At 38.1% G+C, this 26758-nt stretch overlaps 1 protein-coding gene across 14 annotated transcripts in view; it reads right to left on the bottom strand.

Moving 5' to 3' along the window:
• Positions 1-26758, bottom strand: part of ATXN2 (ataxin 2) — a 52795-nt gene that overhangs the window by 19646 nt on the left and 6391 nt on the right. For 10 of the 14 annotated variants that reach the window (XM_075109939.1, XM_075109945.1, XM_075109941.1 and 7 more), the window contains exons 2-17: positions 26098-26134; positions 24370-24429; positions 23569-23640; positions 23180-23330; positions 14620-14744; positions 13171-13262; positions 10229-10426; positions 9541-9719; positions 7839-8048; positions 5553-5735; positions 3839-4027; positions 3015-3122; positions 2128-2198; positions 1107-1414; positions 567-630; positions 299-451 (exon numbers count right to left, since the gene is read on the bottom strand). In XM_075109939.1, coding sequence (XP_074966040.1) covers positions 299-451; positions 567-630; positions 1107-1414; positions 2128-2198; positions 3015-3122; positions 3839-4027; positions 5553-5735; positions 7839-8048; positions 9541-9719; positions 10229-10426; positions 13171-13262; positions 14620-14744; positions 23180-23330; positions 23569-23640; positions 24370-24429; positions 26098-26134 — 2200 coding nt within the window. The remainder of the gene's footprint in view (positions 1-298; positions 452-566; positions 631-1106; positions 1415-2127; positions 2199-3014; positions 3123-3838; positions 4028-5552; positions 5736-7838; positions 8049-9540; positions 9720-10228; positions 10427-13170; positions 13263-14619; positions 14745-23179; positions 23331-23568; positions 23641-24369; positions 24430-26097; positions 26135-26758) is intronic. The other 4 variants (XM_075109942.1, XM_075109948.1, XM_075109951.1 and 1 more) reach the window with 4 other exon arrangements.

The following is a 26758-nucleotide window of genomic DNA, read 5'->3' as shown; positions in this document are numbered from 1 at the left end:
CTTAAAAAGAGTAAGACTATGTGTGAAGGACTGGGGGCCTAAGTCTGCACAGATTAACAATAAATGTGAGTAAGAGCTGCTGGAATTTACAAGTGTTTGGGACTATTAGAACATCTAGGTTGAGGGACCACCGGAAAAAGTCAGTATTTACATATCTAAAACTTAACAATGTAACTGTAACAATATTTACAAGGGTAATACAGGCTGAACCATTTCACTGTTTTAACTTAGGTCTCTTCAACTTGCTGACAATCATCCGAGAAGTGTTAACAAGTTTGCAGCATACGCTATACTTTACCTGCACGCCTGGACTCACTGGAACCGGGTACATCATATTTGGTGCAAAACAAACAGGCTGAGTGTACACTGGGGTTGGCTGCTGATGACCCACCATGGAGGGGCTAGGCTGAGCTTGTGGACGAGGGGAGGTTGGTGTAGTAGACGGTTTCGGCTACAAACAGAATTCAGCAATACATACGCAAGATTAGCTTGATTATCCTCCAAGTAAAAGGTTTGCTTATGAAGATCTACTCAAAGGCAATCTTAAACAGTATCAAATAACTTACTTGAGCAAAAGATCGAGGGTTGAACTCTTTTGCATTAGGATTAAGTGTTGATTTTCTAACTTGCCTAAACATAAAGAACAAAAAAATTGTTTAGCATTATTCTTTTACAAGCATATCCACAGTACTGCCTAACAATTGAAAATTTAAACAAATGAAACACCTAATTTCCATCAGTGAGTCAGATTTTTGAGAACTCAACACACAGCATGCAAAAAGCCAGTCTTACTGACAGTACTCTTACTATACTTGTTCATAAGAAAGTTTTCCTGCTGTTGATAGAACTCACATGAGCCAGGAAAACATATAAATAAGCATTTAGATATGGATTAGGCATCAGCAGGACCAGAGCTCTATATGCAGTTCTGCCACTGACTCATGACTTCCAGTACAGTCATTTCACCTGTTGTTTTCTCTGTATAACAGAGAGAACTTATATCAGCCATATAAACATCAAGATATTACAGATTTATAACAGCTTTTTCTACAAATGGCTAAATGCTAATAACAGATGTGCTTATTCTAAAAAGCATAATTACTCACTCAGAAGTATCTTTCTTCTCCTCTTTATCCTCTTTATCTTGTTTACTTCCAGGCCCAGATGTCTGTACACCTTGTGAAGTTACCTCAGGCCCTCGCTTTTGCTCAGAACTATTACTTATCGAAGGAGAAACACTTGGACTATTGGGTTTGCTACTGCCACCATTAGAGTTAGTATTACTGCCAGTTTCTATGATAGGTTCTTTAGGGGTTGATTCTGTCTTTTCTTTAACTACATCTCTTGATTTTTCACCTTCTCGGGTTTTGTTTAGCAGCTGATCCACTGCATCTGAAGAGGAACTCGACTGTAACTGAAAAAAACCCAAGGAATATATTCAGTAAATTGATATACAGAACTGGGGACAGACAATCTAATGCTATCACATACATAGAATAGAATACAGTCCTATAGGCCTCAATCCTCTGGAAATCACTTTTTAAAACATACGTTTCCATTTCTACTAGAAAAGAAATCTATGAACATTGACAATGTTTTAAGCCTACACTGTGAAAGAAGCTATTCAGCGACTAAACTGACCTATATGTTGATTAGGAAGTGACAGGAAAGCTTAAGACAACCCTCTGGACTCATCCCTCTGTGTGATTTAACAGCAACACTTGAAAAGCTAACCGGATTTAATAAACCATTATAGCCAGGAAATAAGTAATATAAATTAATCTTCAATTTTCCTCAGCAAAATCCTTTATTTAATTTTCAAACAACTCTTCCATATGGAGTGTAAATGTCATAATTATTTGTACCTAATGATCAAACAGGTTTCAAGTGCTATTTTCAGTCTATTGTCAATATGCACATTTACGTGTATTAGGCAATTGTACTAGCAAGAGTCAGCATTGATTTTATAATATCTAGCATTAATTCTTATAGAGATTTTTATAAATTAAGCATGAGTAGTAAGGACCTGTTTTCCTGTTAACACATGCCGTTTATTCAATTCATTAAAATAAGCTGGATGCACAGAAGAACTATGATACCATTATGTTAACATACAGGGAGACTTACCCTAAAGTCATTCTTAAATTTCTTTAAATCATCAATCTGTTTTCTGTGTTCTGAAACAATTGGAGATACACCTGCCAAACAGAAGACCAACATTGGCCAAGCATTTCTATTACAAGTTTTACAGTTTATATATTACAAAGTTTGCAAAAAAGGTAATGTTTGCATATCTAAAAATGAAATAGTGATATCATTTAATCCGTTATTTGGTATAATGCCATGAACTACATGTACGAGCACACAAAAATACTCTGTGAAACCACACCATTACATAACTGACATACCTACAGTTCTAACGCATCACACCCAGATAGAAGCCCTGAGGTGCAGAGACTGCAGAACTTAGCTGAACATGAAGTATGCAACAAAACCCTCAAAACGTAACACACCAGCATTTCAAGACATAGCAAGTAAAGGTGAAACACTGATCAAGGTTAGGTTTATGGCTGGACTCGATCCTAAAGGTCTTTTCCAATATAAATAATTCTATGATTCCCAGTTCAAGAACATGAACACATTTTTTTGAGAACCAAATAAACAAACAATGCTGCAAAGAAAGCCAAACTAAAGTTGTAAAAGGAAGAAGTACAGTTACAAATAAAAAACAGCGGGGGGGGGGAAGAGAAGAAGAAAAAACACAAGTGAAAAGAAACCACACTGTCCACATGAGCATCTCTAAACTTTTTGATGATGAAATGGAGTCAAGAACAACATTTAAAATTGTAGGCCTGCCACTTCACAGCTGCATGACCAAATTTTTGCTGTAGAACACCCAAGCCAGAATGCCTCCAAGTCTTCCTTAAAATGCTAACTAAAGCAGTCAATATAGCAGGTGTAGTGCTTGGAATCCCTACATTACTCAAGTTCATATGAAAGCTTTTGATACAAACCTTTGTTTTCAGGTTTAGGGAAACTAGGAGAAGTCTCACTTGGCTTTATATTCTCCTTGTTTCCAGTTGCAGAATTTTGCCTCTGGTCCTGAAGCCTAGTATCTTTAGCTAGAAAAGAAATTGCCAAAGTTATTCTCATACACAACTCGAACTGACCAGAGACAGCAAGATAGAAACAGGTGAGAGATCAGGGTTTTTCTTCTGTAAGCTAAGGTACACATTTTCTGCTACCTAGCTAGGGCCTGGAGGATTATCCTCCCCCCCATCCCCACCCAATTGTCTTTAAGGCAAATGAAAGAGTCCCAGTCAAACATATCCCTCTCATCATACACAGAACCTTAACTAAGCTGAAAAAGCTATAAAACTTAGAGTAAATTATTTTCAGTAGTCCAAGCTCTTCATACAGAACGACACAAAGATTTAAGAGTTCTTAGACATTTGACTGTGCTGTATAATGTGGGTTTCCCGCGCCCCCTTCCTTTCACTATGCTCAAAATATCCTTTGAAACCAGTGGCCTACAATTCTTTAAATTAGAAATTAGCCAGGCACTCAGTTTGAAAAAAATCCTCACTTAAGTCCAACACCTATAAGCCCATACTCCTTAAAGGGCAGAAGAAATTAAGCACAGAGACTTATCAAAAAGCCTCTCCCCAAACTTAGTTTAGGGTTAGCATCATGAGAAAAGGGGAACTCACTACACAGTGAAATTAAATGCACCAGAAGTTTTCCCATCATTTAGAAGGCAGCCTTGCTCTTGTATAGGCATGTTCATTGTCAGGGATTAGGGAAAGGGAGCATCTGCAGGCTAGCTGGGGTAACTGACCTTCACTGGAAGGGGTAACTGCTCTGTTGGATGCAGGGCTGGCAGGTGTAGGAGAGGCAGCTGGAACAGGCATGGCAACAGATTCAGTGGGAATAGTACCAGGCTGAGGAGAAGGCAGAGCTGGTCCCGTGGGAGTGCTGCTCTGCCTTGGAGACCTAGGCCTGTGTGTTTTAGGGGATAATCTCGGAACTAGAAACAAACAGGAAAAAACAGTTATAGCATAAGTTTCCTCATCTGCTCAGCAGTTTGCTTATTTTTAAAATTACTAAAAATACTAAAAACATGCTTTAAAATACTTAGTGGAACATTATATAGTAACTGAAAACCTGTTTACCTTTCAGGTACATCTAGCTCTTTATAACGCAGCATTTCAGATAAGTGATGTGATTTTTCTGCAGACTGTCCCCTAATATGTATCACTTCCTTGTAGTCCCATCATGAAACTTCAATATGCTCCCCAGCCCCCCACTGGTACAACTACAACAGCTCACATTAACAGTTTCAGGCAGAACAGAAAAGGTGGTCAGGTCTCCATACAAACAGATGTAAAACATTTTTAAAAGGGCTGAAAATACATCCATTTTACAGTGTCCTCTCTTGGAGGTTTGCCAGCTGGAAAAAAAACCAACATATCCTATTGAAAGAAGATTATTTGATGTATATTTTTGCCCCTGTGTTAAAGCAGAAAGGAAACTTGTATATTCTTTAAATGGTAAGTTGTACCTCCTGCTTCCTGCTCATCCCACTGTGGTCAGTTAGTTGCTTTATGTCACATATTAACTTCAAGTGAGCGAGGAGAAAGAGAGATAAGTCGTTTAACAGTCCTACTCACATGTTAATAATATATAAAGTGGGGAGGGAAGATGAATCAGACAGAACAGAAGAGTTTAAATCTTTTCCACAAGGCAACAGGTCTATGGGGGTCTAATTCATACCTTCTTTCTGAGAAATACATTCCCACTACGCTCCTCTAGAATTCTAGAGCTGCTAAAAAGTATCAGACTCCAAACTGTCGCTCACTTGCCCTTCAATTCAAGAAAGCACCCAGCTGCTGACAACTCACTAGAACACGGCCTCAACTATAAAAGCTCAAGACTAGGGCCTGTGTCCCAAGACTGAGCTTTATATTTGAAGTCTAATATTAAAAAAAAGATGTTAACTGGTTCAAAAAAGAAGATACACTGACTTTATCTGCTACCACAGTACTTAGACAAACACAAAATGACCACTTAAAACCTGCATAATTTTTAAAGGAAAAATATATCCAACTTAATGTAATTTCATCCTCTCTTTTAACACCAACCACCTTCTATCCAAACACCTCCTTCATCTGTAAACCACAGCCCAGGTACACTGTCATTAACTAAATTCAGTGATTCAATGCAACGTATGTAACTTTTTTTTCCCCCAATAACTTTCCTAAAAATTACTTCTTTCAACAACTAATTCCCACATTTTCCCTTCCTTTCTCCTCATACACCATCTGACTTAACCTCTCTGCAGTAAAAACAATACTGCACTTAAAGGACCGACTCACCAACTATTATACTAAGCTATCTGGCAAAATCCTTCTCCCACTTCATCTACGCAAGCTAAGTTAACAGACCAGTGTTTATTCAGAGTCTGAATTGTCTAGAAATGCAGTATTCTGCTCAGCATTCACACTCTAAAGTACCCCTGGCAAGCCATCTGCAATAAGCCAAGCTTTACCTACCCCCACTGACAACTGATGACCACGTCCCACCTGAAGGGCTGCCTCGTGCCACTGCAGTAGTAGATGCTTCCCCTGGTGCATTATGAGATACAAATTCTAAGCCACTTGAAATTGTACCCCTACCAGTAGAGACTCTGTGACCTCGAGGGTGCCGTTGTGCCTTAGGAGACATCCGTGGAGGCCCTGAGAAAAAGAAGACAACCCCACACAATAAGTACTTAATGTCCATCACCAGGAGTACCCAAACATACTAGCTGTTTTAAAAACTTTTCTTAATCTAATAATTCTCAATAATGGAGTAACACAGTCAAGCAATCTGCACTGCATTGACTAGAACCGGGGACCCACTAGACTAAAAAGGCCAAGCCATTGGTCCAGCCAGACTACCAACACACTCATCACCTTGCTATGACAGCTCACATTCATTGGTATTTAAAAGTTTTATCAGAATTTAAACGGGTATGCAAGTCCTGGATTTAAAACATTTGAATCCATGTATGCAGTATTGCTTACTGTGAGACAAGCCAAAAAGGTTAGTGGCCCAGCTCCCTCTGGATAAGCACAGCCCCAGCTTATCAAGCATTTTCCAGAAAAGGAAAAATTTTCTATCACTTTTGTCAGGTGGTCAGTGATACCAAACATTTATTTACAGAGTAGTCACCACTGGCTGACCAATGCTCTTGGGGAATTTCAGCAGGGCATTCTGCACTGAGGCTAAACTGCCTGCAGCAGGTCACAATTCATTTACAAGTCAGCAAAATTGCAACTAAACAAGTTATTGTTATCCCAAGGTTCAAGTCATGCATGTTTAACACCAGAAGCTAAAGTCATAAGTGAACACAGTAATTCTGAACAGCTTACACAGCTGCCACAGAATAGGTATGCTCAACTCTAAGCAGCAATATAGTTTCCACATCCTAACAAACACTTTCTTTACAAGATCAGATTCAAATGTTCATATGATTCTTTAAAAGGAAAAACTGTGTATGGACAGAAAACAATCTGGCTGATTACACTTCATTTTTAATGTAGGTCAATAAAAAAGAAAATTTCAGATAAATGGCTTTCTGGTTTCAGCTAAGGTTCTAAATTATCAAGTATCTCTTATGGTTACATAAATCTTTAAACGTCAGCCTCTATTTTAACCATGAATCTAAAGTACACTTCAATCCAAATCATACACAGGCAAGTATTTTAAAGAATGCACACTTTCCAGCAATCCTCTTCTAGTAGCAGGAATTAAATATTTCAGTAAGCAGCAGTTCACTGCATGCCTGACAAATCAATCGCAAGTGCTAAAAAATAACTGAATTTGCACGTGGAGTCTCAGTATCTTACTACATTAAAAAGCTCACATTGATAAATTGACAGCAGCATGCCGTACAGACATGCCTACTACCATCCACTTTCTGGTTACGGACCATCTTGAGCATTTATCAGGCAAGCTGCAGAACAGAGTTACTGATTCAGTCAGCGGGATGACTGTTCTCTCTCCCATGGCTCCAGTGGAGCCAGCTAGAGCAGAGACTGCAAGTTTCCAGTGAGTTTAGTATAACCAGTTTGCATTTTTCCAGGCTTGCTAGACTGTGCTATGCCAGCTAGTTTTAAAGTGCACTTAAATAAAATAAAAATTTTAAAATGTGTTCTTTACTCAGGAGGACAAAAAAAATTTAGTTCAGATATTTCTGCATACAATTACCAAAGACTCATGGGTTAGCCTTTCTCTGCGTATTACTGACTGCTAGGGAGCTGACTTATTGTTCTGCCTCAATGCAAACAGATCTAGAGTTTTCTACAGATTCGCCTTTGAAGCAGCTTATCCTATCCCATTCCACAGTGCACTTCTCTGAATACAGCATTTTTATTATTATTATTGGGGCTTTTTTTACAAAAGGTAATTCAATGATTTAGTTACATTTGAAATTAAATTTGAAACAGCTTTTTATGGAACAACTGTATTAAAGTATTTGATATGTTATATAAATTTATATTCCTAAAATTGCCTTCTAAAGTTACCAGGTCCTGCATGTTGCTGATGGTTAAGTTAAGACACTGAGCAGCGTTTACAAAGCTGAGTTTATTTCATACCAACTTGGGAAATTTCACAGCTTTATTTTGTTTTTGTAAAGTTCTTCAAATAAAAAGGTTAATAGAAATAGTCTGATAAACTAAAGTTAAACACAAATTATAGGTTAAGTAATGAAGAGGAAAAACAATTTTGTAATTAAACTCACAAAGGAGTTAAACAAAGACAAACAAAAACATGAACAAATTGTGGTATTGTACCTTCTGAAGACATGCGTTTAGGCATAGTAGAGACAGGAGCTGGAGAACCATGAGCAGAGGGGTGAGACGGGGGCCTGGAGGGCCGCGAGGGGGGCCTGGAGGGCGGCCGTGTAGGGGTGGCTGCCCGAGGTGGAAGAGAGTTGGGACCTGACTGGTAGCGAGAAGGTGGGCGAGAGGAAGGAGATGGGCAAGGCGATGGCCAGGGAACACCTGACAGAACAAATGATATGAAGGAAAGTATAAAAACTAAAGAAAAATTATGGGGAAAAAGGTCAACAGAAAAAAAGTAAAATATGACAAAATGATTTCTCATGTTTAACCCTTTGGGGATAGATTAGTTTATTTCTGCAACCAATAAAATAGTCTCTGCAAAGTTATTTCTTTCACTTCTGGTCAAATTCAACATCTGAATGTCACAAACTCCCCAAAGGGTTAATTAGGATCTACAAATACTACTAAGGAATAGACAGTAAAGTTTGATCTGTTAGCCTATCATATATATGTTCTGCAGTATGCATCACTCTTGATGAGGTCCTTAAATAGCTACCAGAGGTTCTCAAACAGCGGTTCACATATATTATTGGCTATACAAACTGCTACTTTCAAACCAAATGATGAGCAATATCAATTCTAGGAACTGTATCTTTACAAAAAACAGCGGTGTTCAGTGTCTGAATCCTGACATTTATGCCTTTATCAGTTATCTGAAGTATTAATGTACTATTTTAATCTAGGATACAGGGTTCATTGTTTCCAAAACAAAGAAATTTAATCCAGCCATTCTGGATATTTTAGGTGTATGATATTCATTCAGCAGAGTAATAGGGTGACAGAAACCACAAATACTATGAACAAATTTCAAGGTTAGCATTGTTTGGGTAAGACTCAGGTGTACATCCCTCATACAGCTGACTCTGTATTTGAAAAGGAAGTCTCACTTACCTTTAGATGTTTCTTAGACTTCCTCTCCAGAAAGAGGCACTTGAGTATTATCCATCTTTCATTTATTCACAGCAACCTCATGTAATAGCATTTTTAACTTATAAAACTAATGCCTCAAGGGTAGGCTACTGCTGAAATCCATCTCAAAAAATGGTGTTTGGTTTATGAAACACCGATTCCTGCTATACAGTGCCTAGTGATGTCTGTTTATAAATATTACCCATGTGCATAGCAGAAAATACTCAAATAGCCATTTGGAGAGAAGGTTTTTGATTCCTTTTCCCCTGACACTTCTCTTACCACCCCAACAATGATTTTCTTCCCCCATATCATCGTAAAGTGAGTTGCTTTATTCTTTTTAATGGGAAACAGAATTGATCCACGCACCAGAAAGGAAGAGTGATGCTTCCTTGGCTGCCACCTCCCTTTCACTAGGTGTCAGCATTGCTACTCCTCCACACAGAGCTTAGCAGCAGAAATACATAAAACAATTTTTAATCTTTAAAACCGCATACTGCACCATCAAGTAAGACAAAGGTGTTTGAGAAGGAAAAGAAGTGACATTTCTGCTCTGCAGAGCTACATATGGTGCAGTCAAATGCATGTACCATTATAAGTTAAACTCAAATCAAAATCACCACCTCTGTGTTAAATGATGAATGCTAACATATCCTAAGAGCACACCATATGCAGTTTCATCATAATTAGGTAATTGACTGCAATTTTATAAGGCACATTCATTTAGACTTCAGATACTTGCCTCCGTTAACCACTCTCTGATCTGCTCCAGAGTTAGGACTGAATTCTGAAGTATGGGATCCAGACCTTGAAATTGGTGGGCCTGATCCAGACTGGCCCATCCTTGGTGAGTTTTGTCTTCCACTTCCCCAGGACAGGACATCTCTATTCCTCTGTCCAGGTGGAATGTATTTATTTTCTCTGAAACACAGCAAACTTCTATCAGTGTTGAGACAGAACTGAAAGACAGTGAGAAGTACCTCACCAAGTGCTCTGCTGGTATTTCTGTCTTTCTCAGATCAAGCTAAAGGAAAATTCTATCAGATGTTGACCTAACATTCACCTCATGAATTTGTTTTTGATACTAACAACACAGTCCACTTCCTACAAGCCCAGACACTGAACGATTTAGTACTAATGTCTGAAATTCTCCATGACATACTGAAACCGCTGCCCTTTCCTGTAATTTCATATGAATTCACCACAGTGACATATCAGAGGGGGGAAGTCTGTTTCAGTACAGAGATAATACAGGGCCAGGCAGAGGTGTACCATTTAGCATGACTGCCAAAAACAGCACGATTGTTTAAACAAGGCTCCTAACCTAATCAGCCCTGCTGAAAAAGCACAGTTTCAATTAATAACTTGCTACTGTACCAAAATATGTATAGCATCTAAATAAAAATACTATTCATAGTGTATGCAAGTACCTAGTGTTCACACCATGTCCTTCTCGTTCATTAGCATTTCTCTGAACAGCAGTATATTTTTCTTCTTCTGTTCTTTCATCATTTTCCAAGGCAACCCGAGCTTTGTATTGGGCACTTGATTCAATTTCCTCTGCTAATTGAGTTGCTCTGGCTTCCCGTTTTAAAAACTCTTCTGAATTATCTCTTTCTAATGGCACCCTAAAAGACAATGGAAAGGAAAAGAACCTCTGAAATGCATTCAAAAGCACAAAGAAGCTACAAAAATTACACAGTGTTAAATCTAACCAAGTCAGAGTAAAAAAACTTGCTTTTAAGCCAGCAGACTTGCTGTCTTTTTTAGTATGTCAATATTCCTGAGCTGGTTTGATATTACGTGCAAATTCAGCATCATTTACCTACCTAGTGAGCTGATGTCAGGGGGCAGAGCTTTTCCACACGACTTCCAAAATCCCCAGTCCCTAAAGCTATGCAAAGGCTCCAACTTTTAACACGGTTGAGTGCATTAGTAACAAAAAGCCTTACTTAGTCTGTTGTTTAGATAGGAACCTACCATAAGAGACCAAATCTGAATTTCTTTAGCTATTTATGCATTCCCAACAGACACAAGAGTCCCCAATCCTACTGAAATTAGAGTTGCATGCTTAATCCTTTGATAATTCCAGCCATAGAATTTCAGCTCTTCCTGTTACGAATAACTGCAGAAAAGATGAATGCAATACATTAAAGCATGGGACCAGAAACCCATGACCCATTTGCCATGCCCTAGGACCTCAAAACCACTAATTCCATATATCTATTTTGGGTAATAGCTTATTGCAAAAAGCATACGTATATTCCTTTGAAAGCCACCAAGTAAGAATTAAATACATGAGCAATGAAATACTGAAAGAGTTAACTAGAGATGGACATCATACCTGGCACTTCCTTCTGCCCACCCTTGGTTTTAGTTTTTACCTGTTCTAATTTTTGTTCAAGTATCAGGTTTTATAAAACAACTTTGTGTTTTGTCCCTGATTCTGAGTTCCAAAAGCTGTTTCATCCAACCTCACTTTAAAATAAACTACATAAAAATACAGAACACAGTTGAGGCTTGGACCATGCTATGTGGGCCTTATATAATCACTATATGCACATATTTTGAGTAATATACAAAAGAAGAACAAAGAAAGTAGGTAGACATACAAGCCAAGTATGAAATAATATAGGCAAGATTACTCAAGTGTTGGTGTCAGAACTAGGAAAACAAGTGGCTTTGCCAAATTCCAAGCCAGCACTCAGCTACTACATCACAAGTTTTTCCCACACACATGTATTTTTGGCCAGTCAAGGCATCTACTGGCCTTATCAATGGTAACTGCAAGAATATTAAATTAAACCTTACCCTTCAGCGTAAAGCTTTGGCTCAAGTAAGATACGCATGAACACAATTCATACAAACCTGAAGTCAGGGGCCTCGCCTACCCTGTATTAAGTATATACACAAGAAAGGAGAACACCCAATACATCCTCACTTATTTAAAGTGACTGAAAAAAAAGATGAAGGTGTGTATGCAGTAGCATTGATGGCAACCTAAACAAGCAAAAGAATGATTTTACATTTTCTAACAAGGAAAAGGCCATTGAAGATGGAACAAAGGGGATGGGCAAGATGACATTGTTCAGAAGGCCAGTGATGAGAGAAGCATGTACAGCAGCTGATCAACATACTAATGCAGTACATTTGCTAGAACACAAACTTGTACCTTTATGCAGTTTGACAGACTATACCTGCTAATGCTTAGGTCTAGGAAGAGAAAACAATCAAACAATAAATCCTTTACAATCCTTCAGTTGCACATATAAGCATTTAGCTACACTGCTGCTCATCGCATACTTGGAGAATCAGGAAAAGGGTCTCACAGTTTAGCAGACTGATATGCAAAGCAAGCTGCTTGACTAGGAAACAATGGAATTTGTCTCTGGCAATTTAGAGCCACCTTCATGTTTTTAATCTGTTTCCATTAATATCCATAAAGCAGAAAGATGGAAGACTAAAGTTCAAAAGTACAAAAAGTACTTAGAGCAGTGAAGTATACAAAAGAATAGCTTCCCCAGGATTCAAATGTAAGCCGATTAAGACACTGATTATCACCATGTTACAAGTCTATTTTAACAGAACGGTAAAACTAAAGTTGTTGAACCAGAGATCTGTAGACAAGTGCTCCAATTCTACACAAAATCACTGCAATTCCTCAACATTCAAAAATAAGTTCACACTTTGGGGGTTAGAAGAGTGGGAAAACATTAAAGACATTTCACAATGGCTGTTGAACATCTGCAATTGATTTGTTTTGCAGCTGCAGTTAACATTATAGTTGCACACTATTGGGAACATATCCACACTGCCGAAGTAGCCAGAGCAGGCTTTATACTACTTCTATATTCAAGTTGTTTTTCTGTTGTAATCAAAACTTTAGTTTAGACCTGGACAAGTCTGCTAAACAAGTCATCGACAGCACGCAACCCCCCTTAGTTATCAGCAATATTTCAACATCCCAGTATCTACCAGATCAATTGTCTCAATAAAATCAGGATTCAGCCAAGCTGCTCTGCTAGGTTAAACACAAACTATAGACATAGCAGCTATGTAAAGACGGTTTCACAATTTGGTATTTTCCATCCTATTCATAAATTTTTTTAAGAAATAAGCATTATTGCATGCCTAAATTCAGAAAATGTTGCAATGGGAATGAACTGTGCCCATTTAAGGGAATATATAATGATTACTACATCCAACTTCACAGGATGCTAGCAAGATTTCTTAATCACTATTCATTCGTTGCTTTTCCAGTTATTCGAGTCTATAACTTTAGAAATTACGTAAAATCATCTTCAGAATAAAGTTTGACAAACCAGGGAGAACATCAAATACAAATCTAATAACAAAATATTTTGGAACTTACGTATAAGATGATAAACTGCTGTCATAAGTTGATACTACACCATAATTTTCTTCATTGTAACGAAACATGTCATTGGGATCCCATCCATTAGACTAGAAGAAAATGATGCTCATTTTTCAAAGTGACACTGGAAACACATTCCCGTAAAATTAAGGGCTGACGGCAGAAGTTAAAACTTTTGCCCTTTTTCCTGGGCCTATGAATTCACTGTCCAGATAACAAAGTTATTAAAGCCACAATGTATTTCAGGGAACTTTGTTCATCATATGCACAGATTTTACCTTCAAAAGCCAGGTTTTTTGTTTGTTGTGTATATTTGTATTGTTTTCATGAGGTTTTGGGGTTTTGTTGCTGTTTTGTTGGTTTTTGTTTTGGTTTTTTTTGGTTGGGTTTGGGGGGTTTTTTGTATTTTTTTTTTTAAATACCATGCCCACTCTGTACTAGAAGATTACTGGCCAATGAGAAATATACCCATGAATGCCTTCTCCAAAAAATGCCAGTTGATACTTCTCAGCATTAGAAGTGTCCCTTGCTGTGGCAAGTGCTCAAACTTTTCAAACGCACTACTAATGCGATTATCTGAGACACACACACCACAGGAAAAAGACCTCTGTTGATCAGCACAACTTCCCCATTTTAGTAAAATTGCTATTGCAGCACTCAAGCACAATGATAAATGTTTTGAGTGTTTTATAAAAGCACTGACAGCATTAAGTATTCTAATAAATCTCAGCTGTACAATATGTACACTAAAATTGACAGGATAACTGTTCTACCCAGACAAAGTTAATATGCTCCACAGTAACATGACTGGATTCTCCTCTAATTAGTAATATCATCTTCTTTCTTTAACATATTGCAGTCTGAACACCTTACTAAAAAGAATGCATGGTTGAGTAAAAGCTGACTGCTATGATACATAAAGAAATGACATTTGAGACCATACTCTTCATCTAACGACTCATGATCTACTGAGATTGTATCTGTGCTTATTAAGTCATGGGTCAGACTTCCATCAATTTCCTTCATCTTAGCTCAGAGACAGTTAGCTAAGCACAATTTCGCCATAATTTCCAAATGCAATGATAGTCAGACAGGAATGCTCTGAATAAACATAAATCACTTCAGTGTATTGCTGAATTTGGAGCCTCTAATAAAAGCTCCTCTTTCAGTCAGTCCATGAGTCAAACACATCCCTTACCACAGCAGCTGCCATTTGTCAATATTTGCCAAAAGTGGCATTTGAAATCCAGCCATTCTTATTCAAATTGTAAAAAAGTACTGTGGCAGCTGCTAGCAAAGACTGAACGTACAGCCACACAATGTAGGCCAGCAATTTTAGCCTGAAGTTCGCTACTAGATTAAAATTAGGGAATTGTTGCAAGGCATGTCCATAGAAACAGCTTATTTTCTGCATACTATCATAGATGATAAAAAAGCATTACTTACAACATCTGTCTCTAATGCCTCAAGCTCCTCAGTAGCGGTGGTCTCTCCTCCATCCCACGGTTCAAGATCCTTTTCCTTGTGTTCACCATTTACTTTAGCACTGATGGCTGAATCAGTAAAAGCATCTACAACAGAGTGGGGAGGGATGAGGGTGAAATCAATTTGATTAAGTACAGAAGATGTACACACTAGTTCATCTGAGGAACAACCAAATACAGCTGAAACACAGGCACATTAAACATCATTCACCTTCTCTTGTAGTTGCTGCATTCGATAGAACTACATTAAAAAGGTGCCTATTTCATACTTAGAATAACTCTGGAAGTACAGACTAACTTCTAATAGATCTCTTTACAGGGGTCTTTACAATTTAAAGCATGAGACAAGGCATCAAAGAATAGCAGTAATTTCAGTTATTTCAAAATATTTAACACAAACTACATATATATTTTTGCTAAAAAAAAAAAATCCACAAAAGAACGAAAAAACAACAAACCAAACAGAAAAAAGACTACCTGAGGATCTCCATTCCTCTAGAAAACCCACCACTTGTATAATATGCTTTCCCAAACATCCCGCACAACTGCCCACTAACATATTATGCAAATGCCAAAAAAGCAGGAATGCAACCCAAACCCATTGCCTAAATAAATGGGCAGAATACAAGTTTCCCTTCAAATATTTGAGTTTCTGCTATTTCCTCAACTCCTCAACACACCAGCATGCACGCAGACAATTTTACTCCCTTGGAGTGTAACTCAATTATCCGTTAGCTTGGTGCACCCGTTCACTGTGACATGAACGGAGACGTCCTGTTTCCTACTTTTTCAAAAAGCTTTTTCAAGGAACAGCTTACCCGAATCACACAGCAGGATTCAGAAACCCTCTAGCTCTCGTTCTCAACGACATATGAAAATAAATATACCATTAGGTGCCCTACTCAGTAAGGGTCTGCTACTGTTTATATAAATTATAAAAACATATATAAAATGGTAGATATAATGAGCTTTTATTTTCACTTGTTCATGTTTCATTCAAACCAGACTTATGAAGGAATAATACTAGAATATTAAAGTGCTGTAGAAAAACAAAAAAGTACAGAGCCATTCATCAAGGAAGCCAAGCTTTTATATTTGTAAGCAACTAAATCTCAGAGCTGCCTGCACATTCTTAAATTACTTAAACAGAAGGAACTTTAAAAAAATAAGCTTGTTATGGGCTTATTAATAAATAAATAAATCTAAAATAAATAAGCCTTCAATCTAAAATTTCCTATTAGCATTCTACTGATAAAATAAGGAGCAAACATTTCAGGCTTTTAGAAAAGATGAGATCAAGCCACCAGGCAGTGCCAGATATGGAAGAACATGTCTTAAATTAACTTTTGGCAAGATCTGAAATCTTACTAAGAAAAATGAACTTTAAAGCCAACATGAAAAGAATTTCCAACATATGAAGTTGGCCATTGATGTTACAGTTTTTAAACAATCACTGAAGATTTTTTTTAAAAAAAGAGAGACTGCTGCCATAGCTTATTAATTCTGTTTTACTCAATTTCACAGTAAAGTTCTGTACATATATTGGTATGATCTGTCATAAAAGTTAACTGTGCTTAGTCTGTCTAATAACCTTCCACACTATCTCATGAAATGCTTGCTCAACTCATACACAAAGACCAAAGGAACTATGGATAAGCAATTAAGCATTGTTAATAAGCATATATGAAACAAAATGTTATAGAGGATGTATGAAAAATAAGAGAAGTTTATTAGCTAAACATTCATTTTAAATACAAGAGAATCAGTAAAATAAGAAAAGAAAGCCAAATGAAAGAAAGACACCTAACCAGGCACACCGTTAGGGCTCATGTGAAATTGCAAAAACCTGCATCAATCACCTTGCGAGACATCATAGTGTGCCAACCAAAGCTGCGACAGTACCTACGCAGCCAGAGGTTAACACTTTCACGTGAGATTATGTTTAGCTTTGCAATGCCTTTAGCAGGCACATTCTAGCACTACTTGTAAACCATTCTGAAACGGAGTCATTGTATCATTGTGCTACCTATGCGCTGATGCAAAATTTCAATCATTGCACTTTCCACTGTTCAGAATAGGTAAAAATCAAGGGTGAGAATAGAAGTCATCAGCTAACTGCAAGATACTCTAAATGATTCTGTGAGGTCACGCATGCATGTTTTATAGTGCCATAAATGTGCGAGCAAAGATATTAAGTTTCCGTTATATATTATGGTAACAAAAGCATTATGAAAGGCAAGATGCAGAGACATAGAGTGACTGCCAAAAAAGTTACCTGTTTCTGAAGGAACTACAACAGATATGGAGAGAGAAAAAATTGGAAGACATCAGATATAAATACACGTGGATTTTTTCACATTATATGGCTGAATTCAGGCAAAGCTAAACTCTTTCAGTCCCTCTTACGGACATATTCAAACTGATTATACCTCTCCCACCTTGCAAAGATCATTTCCGTAGTAAAACCTCAGCAATGTTCCCACCTGTTAACAGCCCCATGTATTTCCCCATTTTGCTTCACAAAAAAAGCCCCTCAAAATAGCCTACAGATTTCTAAGGTATACCAACTTGAAAGAAAACATGTTTCCCTTCACACAAACAGCTTTTCAAATATACCATAACAGAAGATATGTTTACATGTCATCTGAAGCTACATAGTAACAAGGTACCACCTCAGTCCACACCTAAGTAGTAACCAAAGAGCACATTTAAGAGGGAGGCAAAAGTAAGGCACTCGTATCTGGAAACTCTACATTTACCTTATCAATAACCCATAGCTAACTGCCATAACCCAGAGAGACCAGTGCTGCTTCTGTGCCAAATACCATTAATTCAACATTTCAGGTTTGATCCTCTCAGATTGGGCATTTGACACCAAATGCAAGTTGGAGGCTGCTTATGTCACTTAGGAAGCTGTGAAATTTGCTTCTACATTACTTCACTGGGAGTAGAGGGAACTCTTCTCCAATGAGATTATATAAATATGAGTTACAAGGACTGATGTCAGCACCTGATGAAGGTAATCTGTATTTCAGAAGGGTGTTTCCTTAATTTCTGTTAAATTACTTCAGAGAAACTCCACACACAACTATGCCATTTTGAATACTGTGAATAAAATACTAGGTTAACAAGACTCATCTAGTCAACCCACCAATTTTCTTATTTAAAAAGGAACATAAACATTCAGCAGAGTGTCATTAAAAATTAGAACCATAGAATCATTAAGGTTGGAAAAGACCTCTAAGATCATCAAGTCCAACCACCAACCCCACACCCCCAGGCCTCTTAACCATGTCCTGAAGTGCCACATCTACACATTCTGTGAACACCCCCAGGGATGGTGACTCCACCACCTCTCTGGGCAGCCTGTGCCAATGCCTGACCACTTTTTCAGTAAAGAAATTTTTCCTAATATCCAAACTAAACCTCCCCTGGTGCAGCTTGAGGCCATTTCCTCTTGTCCTATCACTTATTACTTGGGAGAAGAGACCAACCCCCACCTCACTACAACCTCTTTTCAGGTAAATGTAGAGAGTGATAAGGTCTCCCCTCAGCCTCCTCTTCTCCAGACTAAAATTGTAATGACACAGATGAACTTGGGGGGGGGGGGGAACCCGTAAGTCAAAACAAAAACTGCAGTATCTAACAAATGCTACAGATCTGAGTAAGATGTGTACAGTCAACGCTACCCAGTAGAATCCAGTATATCATGGGGCATACCGCTCTTCATTTCTCTCTCACTTCAGAATGAAAGTCACAAGTGAGACTGCAACATCAGTTTAACCTCTACAACTCAAAGAAAGTCCAGTTAGGATAAATCCAAGCTACAAAGGTAGACTTCTAGCCAGACAGTATGGTCTCATGAGCATCTAGCCAAAGTTTAAATGTATCAGAACGGTACCTCAAGGCACAGATCACTATTTTCCTGGAACAAACAGGTAGGCAGGCACAGGGGACACCAAGATTAAAAATGCGGCAAGTCAAACAAGACTTTACCAAAATTAATGAACAACAAAATGGAGAACATACATAAGATACATTCTACAAATAATTGTTTCAAAAACAAAAATACTGCCTTTAAGATTATCAGCAAAGTAGAAGCTAAAACATGAACTGCTGCTAGAAGCGCTGACTGGCAGAGTAATAACAGACAAGATAACGACTGGGCAGGCTCAGCCTCTCCCTTATCTGGTGCTTCATATCTCTGAGCTGTTGAATGAGCAATTCACATGACACCTTGACATGGTCAAATTTTTAATCAATTCCTTTTCTACATGGTAAAATCCAAGTTAAAGATCAAATGAAAACTGGTCAAAGAGCTTGAGCTGTAACACTCAATTAGCCCCCACTGCCTCTGTACTTGCTTAATGGGACATCTCCCAAGCAAAGAAATTTGGTATCAAGGACCTCGCTTCTTGTTTTAAAGCCTTCTAACTGGAAAAAAAAAAACCAAACCCAAGGACAATTTTATGTGACAGAAATTCACACCAAGTAAAGGCAAATTAAACACACACATTCTGAGAAAAACTCAGCTTGGACAAATTCTTCAAGTCTGTGCTATTAAATGAGTTAAAGAAAAAATTGCCAGAATAGAGCAATTAAGAGTCCAGGTTTAATTAATTTCAGTGTTTAACATGCTTGTTTTCACAAACATGTTTTGAGCTACTAATGGTAAAGGGCCCAAATATGCAATTAAGTGCAACTCTGCAGTTCAAATGCTATTAAACCAATCGGCATTATGTGCCAAAGGTGTTCATGCTGCACGCTGCAAGCTTTGATCAAGTTTAGCATGGCCCAAAGTAAACTGAGGTTTCATCTTAAAGGTTTCAACACTAAACTCTCATTTGTTTTGTAACTACTTACTACTGATTTGAAACATTAAAACCAGTTACCACCAGCTTTGCAGAGCCAACACTTCCTTCCTTTGTTCATAATATGCCTACTGCTATTCCCCTTGCAACACATTCTCTGGAAGGATGCCACTTCCAGTGCTAATTCAAGGAAAAACTTAAATAGCGAATTCTCTTCTGCCTGTTTTCATTGGATTTCTAGTCTTTTTCTCAGAGTGCAGTAACAGTGCCAAAAGAACAATAAAAACACTGTAGAAGCCTTTTACTTTAACAGTAGTTATGATGTTGAATTGTCTTGTCTTTAAAAAGAAGCCAAGAAGGCAACTCTGAGGCCGTACTCAAATTTGAATCATATGCAAACCAGCACTGTTGACTGATCAGTGTTTAGGACTACAGGAAACACTGCTAGGAGCCTGTTCTGTAGAACACAGGAGAAATATATCCTCCTATTTCCACGACACAGCCCAAGTAATCCAGCAACTATGAGATCTAGCCACTTCACCTTTGCCTCAGAAGGTGAAGCAGAAAGACGTTACATGCTAACGCACAGCCAAGGATTTCAACCTGCACATTAAAGCGGATTTTTAGCAGTTGATTTCTGCTGCCACATGCAGAAGACAGCGCCCGTCCCTCTTTAAATGCAGACAGAATAGTTTGAAAGGGGGGTGATGGATATAATACGATTTCACCTGAGTTTTCCAATGCATGTTTAATTCATCAGCCTGCCTGTACTACAGAAAGCCCTAATTCCACAGTAAGAGACCCTCAGGTGACTCCTTTCCATTCATTTTGAAGCCTAACAGGAACCTACAGGAGCACGAAGGTCTATGCAGACTGACAGAATTGTAAATAAGGGCCCAGGAAGTAGGGGTAAATTTATTTCTTTAAACATAAACCGTTAGAACATTCCCATCCATGCAGACCTACTATTTCTTCTCCCAACCTTCCCGATTTCTACAATCTGGGCAGGCGCCACACTTTCTCCACTGGTGTGTCTAAAGGTGTAATGTCATGCTTGGCACAAGCAAATCTAAGGCTGCTGATTCCAAACAGGGTGGTTTCACCCACCCCAAGCCCATACTGTCGTTACCTCCCCTGCACTCACACTGCTGACGTAGCTGCAGGATGAATTATCAGCTCACTGCTCTAAAGCTGCACAAGTACGATAGCAATGAAAGGTGCCTGGCAGACTATTTCAGATGGTTCTTTCAGAGACAACTCTATTTTCCGCTCCTCTGAAAGGAGAATCCATTCCCTTTCTCCCCACCTGCTGCTCTTTTCCAGCGCTCTTCCAGTGTCTTCTGTCTGACTCGGTCAGACAGGCAGAAAATGCAGCTAATATCTCTGTTGTTCAAGTCTGAGGGTACAGCAGAAGATCAAGACCCAGAGTCAGGAGCACCATTTGTCCACATTCCTCCAGCTCAGCACAGAAACAAATGCCAGAATAAAAATCCATGGAACTCCAGATACTTATACTGAACCAGGAAAACAGAATGCACTAGAATTTCCAAAACAGTATCTTCTGCAGAAATTAAGTTTACTTCATGCCTCCTCAAAAGCCTAGTAGCCTCCTGAGCAGTAGGAGAAACTACATTCACACACCCCAACAAACCCTACTCTAAGGTAAGCCTCTCCTATGGCAACAGAGTGCTTGTGAAGTGCCCTTTTGTTTGGCCACATTTTTTAAGTAGTGAGAGCAAGCTGCCTTTCCAACGAAATGTGTCCAAATTGTCTACTAACTTGTCTGTGAAAGCCAAAAAACATTGAAGGCTAGGCAATTTTAAAATATTTGTTCCTGGTTAAGTGCAACACTGTCAGACTTCTCCAGGCACCAGACAGTAACTATTTCTAATACAAAAGCGGCGAGGAACACCATCTCCTCACCTAAGAGTTCAGACTCGGTTTTTACTGTGAGTCACACAGGTTCATCTGACTCGGTACCATGAAGATTTGTGTCCACTTATAAAAGGCCAGCAGTTCCCGCATGCATGTTCATACACTTCCATTCTTTTGAATCCTTGCTTATTTAATTTCCCAAAAAGTAGAAAGCCCTTCACTGCTCTAATTTGCAGGTGTAATCAGAGACTGACTTACACTTTCAAGTGTCATTTCAAGATAATACATTTTTGAGACAAAATGGAACGCAATTAATTTACCCACTACAAGTTATCGAGTTTTGCAGCCTTCCAGTTTATCTTGCTCCAAGTCTCTACAGCTTTATTTCAGCTCTCCTCTCCAGCTAGTTGAAAGATTTAGATTCAGACATTCCACTTAAAGAGAACTGAGCGACTGTTCAACCTGAAGGAGTAATTTTCTTCTAGACAACTTCCATTGAGTAATTATTCCTACCAGTAGTAGTTTTTCATTCTTCATTCCGTCTGCTTAAAATCTATAAAGATTGGGTAATGGAGAGCCCCGTTTGCATTTACATTAAAGTGATGTTCATAGCAGACCCATTATAAAACAGCTCTCGTTTAATTTGAATTCAAAGTCCCATCCAGAACCTGGAACTTATCTGCATTTCAATGCTACATTTGCTCTGACATTATGCATCATCTTCTGGGGAAAGCAAATTCCTTGAAACAACAAACCTTTTATTCTTCAGCTTTAAACTAGGCAAGAACATATGTATGTACGAACACAAGGTGAAAAAAGAAAGGTCTCAAACGTCCACCAGTCCCTACGGATCTCTAAGTCACTGCTACATGGGAATAAAGGATGCATGTTAAAATGACCACTTAGCTCCCAGTGACAGTCGTTGATCAACCTGAAAATGTACACATATGAAATTTTACTCCATGGCACAGGAAGATATGTATTTGCTTTTTTTCCTTAGCCCAGCAAGTCAGGAACATTAGCATAAAAACCCTTGAGATTTGGTGCTCCCCCCCAAGAAAAAAAAATCTGCAAAGGAACTAGAGCTGTCTGACTTAGAAGCCTCTTAGGTTCCAGAAAATAAGTAGGGTCTTAGAGGTCAGACATTAGAAGAAGAAGTATGAAGACTGCCTGACTGCTGTAAAATTGTTTAATTCTGACAGTTTCAAGCCATGTCTTGAGATCAAGGCCACTCGCTTGCCACCTCACTGGGTTCTTCTGCATTTTTGAGAACCGTAACTACAAGTAGTAAAGCAGAAATTAAAAACACAAATCGTAAAGAATTTTTAGCTCCATTTACAGTAGTATTTTTAGAATATTTGAATATATGTTTAGAGACAAAAGTTACTTAACTAAATATAGGCTATATATACACCAACTCTGAACAATAATCTTTATAAAAAGAATTTGTGTATTCATGGATTCTCATAACATTTAACAGACTACTTTAGAAACATGTTTACAAAAAAAACCCAAACCAACCCCAAACAACCCAGCCTCCCACAAAATCTGTAAAATGTTTTGTAACATCACTAAGGATTTGCTTTCCAGACACCAAAAACAGCCACTCAGAGTGCCCTCACAAAGGTTCTACAACCCATTTTAAAAATTTTGATAAATTTCTGATTTCAGGAGGTGCTGAGCATCTGCTCTTTCCACTGGCTTTAATTGGCTATTTGAATGTTCCACACTCATTAAGAGTCTAAACATGAACTTTAATTTTTGGATCCTAAAACATCTACTTTGAAAAATCTTGACCTACGATCTTAAGACAGACAACTTTAAAAACAAGTATACCTCTTCTTGCATAATTGGTATCCATATCCTTAAAATGCACCATAACAAAATCTGAAGGCTTGAACAAGATACTCTCTAGTATGTCTTCACGTTTTGGCCCCAAACTGGATTCTGCAGTTTTCCGATGAGCAGCATCAAGCACTAAATCACACTATTAGAGACATAAAAAGAGTATACTAACTTAATGCACAATAAGCTACTCAATATCATCACATACTTACAAAAACCCAGACATTTACAATAGTTTGCAAAAATTAATCTACTTGTGTAAACTTAGACACGAATAGTCAAAATAATTAATAATAAATACTCAAATTTTAAACAATCATTGATTATTCAGTAGCAGGATCTTTTAAAATATGGAAAAATCAAAATAATAAGGAGATTACCTTAGGACTGTAGGTTTTAAAAACTCCTTCATATATACCACCATTTTTCACCTGGACTTCACATTTGGATCCCTAGAATGCAAAAAAATGAAAATACAGCTTTCTACCAGCCTCAAAAAAAAATCACATTTGACTGATTTTCTCATTTATTTATTACATAAGTACAGTGTATAAAAATACAGCTCAGTTTTTAGTCAAATCTACTCATTCAACATTTACACGTTTATAAATACACCGCTGTGTTCTGCAGATACAAACAGCTGGGTGTGTACCAAAATTTGTTCTGAGGGGATTTAAAGATACTCACAGAAGCATATCTGGTACTCACAAGCCTCTTGACCAGTTATGCATGAAAACAAGGTTTTGTGCAAAACCAAAATCTGTGCATACGTGTGAGTACAAATAAGGATGAAGGCTTACCCTGGACTCTGGCAGACACGGGACAGTCTGCCTTACTTAATTTTGGCATGTCAGGACTTCCCTTAAAATCTGGGGGGAAAGCTCCCATTCCCTGCACACAGACTCATTTTATTTATCCATAACCTCTCTAAAGACAGAAAATTCAGAATATAGCCAGTACACCTGAAAGATCTGATATACCTCTGCAAACTGTATTCGAACCTTTCCAAGCCAAAAACCACAGAATAGCTATTACTGTGATTCTTTAAAGTTCCATCTTAGCAAAAGATGCCTACTGTTAAAGTTTAATATTTGTTCTATTATACTACAATTAGTGGACTAGTTAACAGTTCTATGTCACTACAGAAACTGTTTACCCTCCTTCCAAATATGAAGACTTACAACAACTGATGTAAGTATGTGAACCATTCTCATGTTTGCATAGATGCCATCAAAAGAAATCTGAAAAATAAAAAAAGACGTTGTTATGAATATAGGAGGAACACTTGTAACAATTCAAAAAGCCAGCACACCAAAAATATCACAGGCTTTCATCAGTACATCCTTGTTCCTAGAAGCATGGGTCCAAAACCTTACTCAGTCAATACACATACAACTTAGGTCACATGAGATCTCCAGAGGACCCTTACCCCTTCCTCTGATCAATTAAAGACCTGAACATCCTTTGAAACAAGATAAACATTACTGAGTGCCCCTAATGTCACTCAGTAAGGAAATTCCTTTGCTGGTTAGGTGAAGCGGATATGCACAGACTCCTAACTGAAAAAACCCTGCTACAATCCCCCTCTGGTTTAAGAGCATCAATGGGAAAAGGTACTTCAACTGCTTTAGCAGTAAAAACGTGCTTTCAGGGCCCACTGAATTACATCTTTTCATCTAACAGACCTGATTACATGCATTAACAGTAGCTAAAGTAATCAAATCATGGAGCACCAAAGAGCTACAAAACCTATCATAAAATTAGTCAAAAGTAATTCACTGCAGCATCAGAACCTGAGATCCTACACTAGAAGAGCTGACCAAGTGTCACCCAGGTTGCTAGATGACACACTCACATAAGCATACATGAAGGATGTCTGTGTTTTGTTGCAACATCTCCTATCGCTCCCTGTCGACTTCATGCTTGTGAAACAAGAGATGCTGAAACATGCAAGGACCTCACCATATTTTGAGCTTTTTAACTGACAACATATCTTTTAAACTGTCAGCTACTTAATCCACTTACTCCTGCATGTTAGCCACGCTTCCTGGTCTGAAAAGACATGTTTAAGGACACTTAGGTGGTCAACACTCAGCACAGAGGACATAAACACTTTTATGATATTTAGTGTTTGCATACAACATTTGTTCACCGCTCTTCCTCAAAGCTTCTTTATTTTTACTGAAGAGTCTTGGTATCTTCAATAAACAGTTATGTAAGTAAACTGTAGCCCTTTTAAACCTTCCTACTTCTACACCATTCCCCAAAATTAGTCATCCTTGAATAGCAGGCCAATAACAAATCAGCAAACATTTGATCAGTGCAGGTCAAAGATCCACTCTTTAAATTGAGATCCATGTCTTTAGCCTTGATAAAGTTATGCTCCATACGTCAAGCCACACCTATACTTCAACAATATATAGCCTCGACAATAGCTAAAGCTACACATTCAGGTTACCAATAATATGGGATTAGCTATTTTAGAGTAAAGCTAAACAAAATTGTTGTTTTTATTTAACTGAATACTGTCTTACTGTCATCTGTTTAAGGAAGAAGCCAGTGTCAGAATCTTCAGACAAGAATTAATTCAAAAGCATTGCCTTAAGGTAAATGTTACCCATATCTACAACTATAATTGCAAGAAAATGCAGATGATTTATAATGGTGTGTCAGAAGTTTGAGAGACCCTTCCCCCCCCTTCACCCTCCCAGGAACATTAAATGAATGCAAGATGCTACGTCTTTAGAAAAGCATATCTCAATCTAAAATATTCATCAAGGTATCCAAAGGAAAAAATTGAGAGAGTATTCCAGTATCTGCTATTCTTATGCTGATACTTGGGTTCACTGTACAGAAGTTGTTTCCTCATATCTAGGAAGTGGTACAATTAGGAAAAAACATATACTTACTGTAGGCTGAGGCGGTCCTTTGCCACTGCTGCGACCTCTGAAATTAAATACATACATGGGATATGATTAATAAGAACTGCCAAAACCGGTTAACTTCTTAACAAGTAAGAATTCAAAAAAACATCTTAATTTAGTGTTGAGAACGGGATCAGAGAAAACCAGCATTCCCCTAGAGCAGAACTTGAGAAATAAAAGGCCCGCAGCATTATCCTCCAAACTACTGACCTACAAGCAAGTAACATTGGTTAGCAGGCAAGATGGTTACCTACAGTAAATTAAAGGGCAAAATGAAGATAATACTAAGCCTATGTCTTTACAAAAATCCAAAAGCATTATCTCTCAAGCAGAATCCTGTAACTAAACCGAATTCCAAAATTTACTGGCACACAAAACCAAAAACACTTCCAGGCCCAACCCCTACTTAGCACAGAGTCCCTTCTCTAAGACTAGAGGCTCAGTACATCGTCACTGTCCGTCTGATTAAGGGCCACCCGAATAACTGACTCGTGCTGCAAGCTACAGAGGAGCCTTGATCCTACAGCCCTACCTACAGAGCTTGCTCATCGCTGCTATCATAAGCCCGCAAGTGGAACTGATGAAGTCTGTCCATCCCCTCAAAAACACTCACTACTTTTAATGCAAATCTGTCAACATGTAGCAC

Source organism: Phalacrocorax aristotelis, chromosome 15, assembly GCF_949628215.1.
Source record: "Phalacrocorax aristotelis chromosome 15, bGulAri2.1, whole genome shotgun sequence".
Classification (NCBI taxonomy): Eukaryota; Metazoa; Chordata; class Aves; order Suliformes; family Phalacrocoracidae; genus Phalacrocorax; species Phalacrocorax aristotelis.
Note: the sequence above shows the minus strand (reverse complement) of the source record. Positions and strands in the feature narration are given on the sequence as shown.